This window comes from Leptinotarsa decemlineata, unplaced genomic scaffold (assembly GCF_025532065.1).
Source record: "Leptinotarsa decemlineata unplaced genomic scaffold, Ldec_3_MD MMD2_tig00026328_RagTag_RagTag, whole genome shotgun sequence".
NCBI classification, from domain to species: Eukaryota; Metazoa; Arthropoda; class Insecta; order Coleoptera; family Chrysomelidae; genus Leptinotarsa; species Leptinotarsa decemlineata.
The window spans coordinates 5,071,503-5,079,062 of record NW_027412688.1 but is presented as its reverse complement, the minus strand read 5'-3'; the positions used below and the strand labels follow the sequence as shown (position 1 = coordinate 5,079,062).

The following is a 7,560-nucleotide window of genomic DNA, read 5'->3' as shown; positions in this document are numbered from 1 at the left end:
TTTGTCCCTTCCGTGTGAAATGGGCCTGAGGTCCAAAAAGGTCCAGAATGAAGTGCTATAAGGAAATACATGGGATTTTGAGCTGGAATTCCTGTTACTATACTACTGAGTTTGCGTAGACTGTTTAGGAAAGTATTTTGGCAACTAATTCAGCTTCAAATCGGTTATTTACTACAATTTGCTTAATAATATTGAGTTCTTTATTGAAATTATCTATAGAAAGAGAAACATTGACAAATCTATGAAACATGCTATTATAATATGCTATTTTGTGTTGATATGGAAGGGTAGAATCGCAATGAATAGTGATATCTGTATGGAAAGGTTTGTGATAAATTGGAAAGACATATTTGTTTGCATTCTGCTTCCACTTCAGTAGTGAATTTGATGTTTTCATGAATTTTATTGAGATGCCTGTGAAAAATATCTAATTTTGTGGTAGTACCGGTGTAACAAACCAAAATGTCATCCACAAATCTATGCCAATACCCAAATTACTTGCTTAAGAATCGATTTCTTAGGGTTGTCTATGAAAATTTACGCTCAATGGATTTCCCATAATTTATCCTTCGTTAAGTAATGGTCGAGTCAATCAGAAAAATCATGAAAACTTTGAAGGATCTGATGAAAAATGAAATGGCATTTACAATATGAATGAAACATGACAAATAAAAATGCCGGATGGAAATATGACGTTGAATATTTTGTTGTATCTGAGGAAATGGATATGACGTACTCAAATATGTGTACAGAATTGTTATTCACAGGTAGAAATAAACGTTACCCTTCATCTATATGTAAAATATATTCAAACACAATATAATAGAACTGCATCATTTGTGACTCAAGTTATAGACGAAAGAAATAAGTGATCAGTATAATCATTATCAGCTGGTCTACATTAATGAAGCCACAATATCGGACTAAATTGGTCCTGCAATATATTCATTTCTCACGAACTTACTAATCATATCTAAGGACCACTTTGGTTGATCCGCTGGCACCAAGTGACCAGCATTTCTGACCAAAACTTCGGTAAGATTACCAGCACTTTTCACGTAGCCAGCCAGATCTTGGTCTACTTTCCACACATGTCGTGGTGCTTTTTTGTACTCCTCATGAGCGCTGAACTTCATCTTCTCCAAATAAGTGACCATCATTGGATAAGCAACTATAATATCGAGTTGACCATTATAGAATAGCATCCGATAGTGACTCAGTAGTTCGGAAACCCAAGGAACTATTGATTTCACTATGTCCAATTCCAGATTTTCGTATACTTTATCATCACCAAATGATGTGTTTCCAACATGAATTGCAGATCGAACATCAGCTCGTTGGAAAAATATACCCATTGAATTCTCGTCGACAGTATCGAAAGGATTCAAATGATTATAAACATTTTCATAACCCGTTGCCACGGAAAATATGGAGTTGGGGCTGTTAAAGTCTTCATCCAGTATATCGAGAGCTTTTTGGTACTCGCCTTTGCGAATAGCTTCGGAGCCTGAAACAAAAAATGAAAGTGGAAAGAATAGTTTCTTGAATTCTATGATGTTTTTTTTTTAATTGAAAAGGATTATATTTTCAGGAGTAACTGATTTTTGGAAAAGGGAATTTTTGGCTTCCTACTCCTCCATCTTGATACGAAAAAATGTGGGAATCTTCCAGAGAGAGATAGAAAGCAACAATTTCTGAAAAAAAAACTCTATACATAGATGTATAGATCATGCAAAGGAATAGCTTTCAGACACAAACTGAAAGAAAAAGCTCTCCTGAAACAGCTACTTTTATATAAATATTGAATTAAACAAAGAAACATTCTTTTGAAACAAATACTTTCATATGAACACTGAATTATACGAAAAACACATTTCTCTATTCAGTATGTATTCCAAATATTGGTTATGGAATACAATTAGATATCATTCACAGGATTTCTAAACATTATACTGTTAGGCACAGATCACAAACCTTTGGAGATAGCATTTGGCCCTAAATCTAAACCAAACATTCGTATAGAAAGATGGATACTACGTCTTCGATCTTATAACTCCAAAATAGTGTACAAACCAGGATCCGCTATCGACTCCTGCCGAACCTTTTGACGAGAAAAATATAAACGAACTCATATTATTTTCGAGATATGTTGCAATATCAATCAAAGACATCAAACACCATTCAAAAATGGATGAAGAATTCACGAAAGTTAGAAAATCTCTGGGATACAGTCAACATATATAAGACATTTCAACAAGAACCTTGTTATCATGACGAAATTCTATTGGGGGAACTCGTGATACCAGCAAAGTGGAGGAATAAAAAATAATGATAGCACATGAAAGTCATCCAGGAATCTCGGCAATGAAAGGTAGACAACGAACAATAGTTTGGTGGCCTTAGATTGATAGAGAAGCAGAGGAAATGGTAAAAACATGTATTACGTTACATGGCACGATTGCGCACGGCTGGTGTGAACCTCGAAGTCGGAGTGGGTCAATTGTCTGTATCTATGCTATACGCATAGATACAGACGGCTCAAAAACCAAAGAAGGCTCAGGATGTGAAGTGTACTTCAGATCACTAAGCCTAAGGATTAAGTGGAGAATGAGAAAAAATACCAGCGTGGTCCAAACAGAACTGGCTGGTATCTCAATCGCCACAAAAGAAATAACCAGGAAAGGAATTTCTGGCAAAAACATAACAATCTGCATTGACAGCAGACAAGCCCTATTAGCCTTAAACAGACAACGTGTAACCTCAGAGTTAGTACTAGAGTGTAACCAAGATTTAGTGAAAGCCTCGGTATATAATAACCTCATCCTGAGGTGGGTTGAAGGGCAGGACAGGAGTAAAGGTAATCGCTTCGCCGACTCTTCAGCCAAGGAAGCGGCTGGACTAAGAATTTTAGGACCCAGTGGCACCTACGGCCTGATGATTTCGACAATTGCGGAACTAGACAAATGTTACACCTATTCTCAATCCCTGAAGAAAGGATGAAATCAAAGGATGCAATCTTGCCAGGATCACCCTGGGCGACCTGGGAAGCTGGCGCCGAAAAAATATCTGGCGATGACCAGGAACAATTTACGCTTAACAGTAGGATTTCTGACTGACCACTGTCAACTGGAGAGAACTTCCCAGGAAGATGTCCAATGGGTCACATGTGGCCTAACTCTGTGGGCTTACACTCACCCTCCCTACTCTATAGAGACAAATACGTTACATGAAGCCACAAGAGTTACCGTGTAGTTTATGGATAGATATAGCTATCGAATATCTTGGACCTTTATCTTGTAAGGAGTACATACTAGTGGTTACTAGGCGAATCACTAAAGATGTAACTGACAGGAAAACGGTTGATCCGCTTCAAGCCTCACCTTGAATGATCGATGTTCACTTAGTATTAGGAACCCGTATTAGGAATCACATGTTAAAAGGTAAGACCTCGGGTTTCGGTTACCCGTCATCAATTACCGCCGATAATAGAAAACAGCTTGCTAGTCAAGAGCTACGTAAAATTTGTCAACAGTATTGAATTGTTATTTTTCATACCATACCTTAATGACCTAAACAAAATGGCGAAGTTGACAGGCAGAACAGAGATATTTTGAAACAACTAAAAATAGTCAGTCACTTGAACAGTATTTAGTGTACTTCTCTCACTTCTCTCTCGGTAACAGAAAGAGCTACAGGTGAACTTTTCTTTGGTCAACATTTCAGTAAAGAAATAGACAACGAATTGAGGGACAGACATAAAAAAAGGGAAAAGAATAAAGCGACAGGAGAAGAAGTTCGAAAGATGATGGCTTTCGTAAAGAAGATAAGGTATGTTTGAAGGAAATCGAGAAAGTGAGAGAGAATGTAATACACCTAAAGTAGTTCGATGGAAAATAAAAAATGTTATCAAATGATGAAGAATCAAATTCCTGATCATTGATGAAAACAGAAAGATCTTGTGGTTGGAATCATCATGAAGTACAAAAACGAACAATGATAATTCCAACCACATTATTGTACTTCATGTTTAGGTTATGTTTACTGTTACTATTTGGGGGGAGGAAATATTAAAAGCAGATAGTTGTTGGTTCACCCATGGATCGAAAACACTTTCCAGTTCTGGTCCAGGTATTTTCAGTCGCGGACCCAGGACAGAGATATCAACCTGCCTAGGAACCTATGAGACTGTATTTCAAGCGGAAATTCACGCTTTTGAATTGTATGCGGAGATATTGGAAGAATCCAACCTCTCCTCGATAAAAATATTCTCGGACAGTCATGCGACGTTGGAAGCTTTCGGCTCCTACCCAGCAACGTCTAAATTGGTATCAAATTGCCAGAAACGACTCTCTCAGATAGAAAGACGTAACAGATTTTCTCTGGCCTGGATTTCTGGCCATACTGGTCTGGAAGGCAATGAGGCTGCTGAATCCAGTGCAAAGGAGGGTGCTGCAAGCAGCTTTATTGGATCTGAACCTGTCATCGACTTCGCTTCAGGCTTTGCCAAATAACCATTGAACACCTGGATGGCGAAAATTTTTAGGACTTCTGGCAGAATCTTCCAGGATTGGCTCACTCCAAGGCGTTTCACCCTTCGAAGCTTGATGCCAAACTTTTGTTGGACTTCATTAGGGATGAACAACGATGTCTAACAGGCCTTCTTGCAGGTCACTGTCATTTGAATCATTACATGCAGAGACTCGGACTGTCGGAAGGCAGTGTGTGTCGCCTCTGTTTGGAGAATGATGGAACAGCAGAGCATATACTTTGGGCCTGCCCCGCTGGGGAGCGAATCAGGTTTTAAGAGTTCGGCAGAGCCGTACTTTCATCATCTGACCTGAAAGGGAACTCACAATAAGAAATAATCGTCTTCGTTCAGAAGCTGGGTTTATTTGGTCGGGTGTGAATATGTGTGAGCCACAATAAACCCTTGCGGGTTGCGATGGAGGGTGGATCTAACCTAACCTTACTATTGATATCGATCTGAACATGTATTTATTCAATTATATCTATAGTAGTATTTGTAAGGAAACTGTGATAATTTGCTGCCGCTTCAATATTGGAAATATAAAACAAGGAAGAGATGTAGTATTCCGATTATCAATAAAAGGACCTTTGTTTGAAGGTGATTGACAATGTTTCGTGATGAATTTCACTAGTTCGGACTTCCATTGTCTATTATATAAAATGATTTGAAATCCCTGAAACAAGTAAAAAAGAATGATTGAAAAAGAATAGTTGAAAATAACAATTATATTAAGCAACAATAAACCTGAAATGAAATGATAGTAAAATAACCTACAAGTAAAAATATAATAATTGAATAAATAAATAAAAATTAAAGGAATGCAAAAAAGAAAATAATAAAAATAAAAAAGTGTAGAGATTCCAAGTCACGTTAGTTCACGACGTTTCGATTGTTGGTATCTACAATCGTCTTCGGGTGATGACTGGACTGATTCCTCCGAGAGATGACTATTTTATAGTGTGAGTGCGGAAAATCCTATATTGGTGAAACTAAGAGGCCATTGAATATTCGCATTGCCGAGCACAAGAAGCACACACAGCGAGGAGAAACCAGCAAATCAGGAATAGCAGACCATGTTTGGACCCATCAACACAACATCGAGTGGTCCCAAGCTGAGATCTTGCACAGAGAGGAACATTGGTTCAGGAGAAAATTTAAGGAAGCCGCATACATGTTGTCCAACAACGTATTCAGTCAGGCCAGCGTAGATATACGAAACATATGGAAACCCATCATCAAACGAGAAATGACCAACTCCCGCCAAATCGGTCATCTCTCACGGAATCAGTGAAGCGGAAAATGGAAAGTAGAGAAAGTGAAAGTATTTCAACGACCTATAAAATAGTCATCTCTCGGAGGAATCAGTCCAGTCATCACCCGAAGACGATTGTAGATACCAACAATCGAAACGTCGTGAACTAACGTGACTTGGAATCTCTACACTTTTTTATTTTTATTATTTTCTTTTTTGCATTCCTTTAATTTTTATTTATTTATTCAATTATTATATTTTTACTTGTAGGTTATTTTACTATCATTTCATTTCAGGTTTATTGTTGCTTAATATAATTGTTATTTTCAACTATTCTTTTTCAATCATTCTTTTTTACTTGTTTCAGGGATTTCAAATCATTTTATATAATAGACAATGGAAGTCCGAACTAGTGAAATTCAATAAAAGGACCGTTTGGACATATATGAGTAACACCTGATGAGGTAACCGAAGGGAACGGGCTTATTCAGTTTTATCTGGGCGAGATCCGTTAGTGAACACGAGAGTTTGATTTATGTATTTGAATAGTTGTTATTGAGTAATAATTTCATCAAACAATTCATCTTATGAGATTGATCAGATCGTTACCCACCCGATTCATTCGGTAGAACCAATGAACGTAACAATATTATTGTCAATAATTATTTTTGAAGTAAATAATATACTCACAATGATGTTCCAGTGAATGCATTGCATTTCTCGTTCTTCTATCAATCAATCCGATCTGTTGCAAATAGTCAGCATACCGGAATTGATTTTCTGGATCGCTCAGCCCGTTTCCAATCGCCATTCCTTGAAGGTTGATTTTTATTCCTGCCTCTGGATTTCTGTGATGTATTGCATAACCTAAAGCAGGTACGTATTTTCCTCCATAAGATTCACCTGTGACGAAGAAGTCGTTCTTTTGTATTTCAGGAAACAACGTGAAAAATTGCTGTAGTGTTTCAAAGAGATCGTTTCCAACTTTGGTCTGATTTCTCGCATATCCTCCATTAGTGAAACTGAATCCAGTACCAGCAGGGTTGTCAATGTATAGTACGGAATGTCTTCTGGACCAACGATGTTCTCTGATATCAATTACGTTCTCGCTTCTGAAGAAGAATGGACCATTTTCACTGAATAAACCAAACATTGATGAACCCCCTGGTCCACCTTGCAACCATAAAATCACTGGATCATTTTGATAATCAGTTTCAGAAGGAAAGAACCAGAAAAATAAGTTTGAGTTGAATGTTTCATCCACAGTGAGATATCCTGAGTAACTGGTCACATTTTTTAAATCTTCCAAATGAACTTCTGCCGCTAAACGGGCTTCTTCGATCTGTCCCCTTCTCAACAGTGGGGTCAATATCAATGGTTCTCCAGCATCACCATAACGCAAATCAGCATCAATTTTTCTTTGAAAAGGTCGGAAAAATGCCCATGAAAAATGAATCACAGATATTATCACTAAAGTTTTAATCATCATAGTTTCGCTTCAACTCTCAAAAGCAGGTTTTCACTCTGTGATGAAAATTGTTCAGTCAGCATCCTTTATACTGATAACATGAGGCAGAGGATAAGTGCGATGATCGATAGATGTATTAATAGGATTAGTGGGAATTAACGAATGCCAAGAGATGTTTATCTGAATATACGAGAAAAATAAAAATAGAGAAGTGGATGTTTCGTCTAGGTTATCGAGAAATAAAAACGAAATCGAATGTTTCGTTCAGAAGTATCAGTAAATCTACATAGTTCTCTGGAAGGGTAATATTGA

At 37.4% G+C, this 7,560-nt stretch overlaps 1 protein-coding gene across 1 annotated transcript; it reads right to left on the bottom strand.

Moving 5' to 3' along the window:
* Positions 1-786: 786 nt before the first annotated feature.
* LOC111512608 (venom serine carboxypeptidase-like) lies at positions 787-7,319 on the bottom strand. The gene is made up of 2 exons (XM_023168749.2): positions 6,471-7,319; positions 787-1,507 (listed from the first exon to the last, which is right to left on the bottom strand). Exons 1-2 carry the CDS (start codon positions 7,267-7,269, stop codon positions 924-926), a joined length of 1,383 nt encoding a protein of 460 aa, XP_023024517.2. The 5' UTR covers positions 7,270-7,319; the 3' UTR covers positions 787-923.
* Positions 7,320-7,560: the final 241 nt, after the last annotated feature.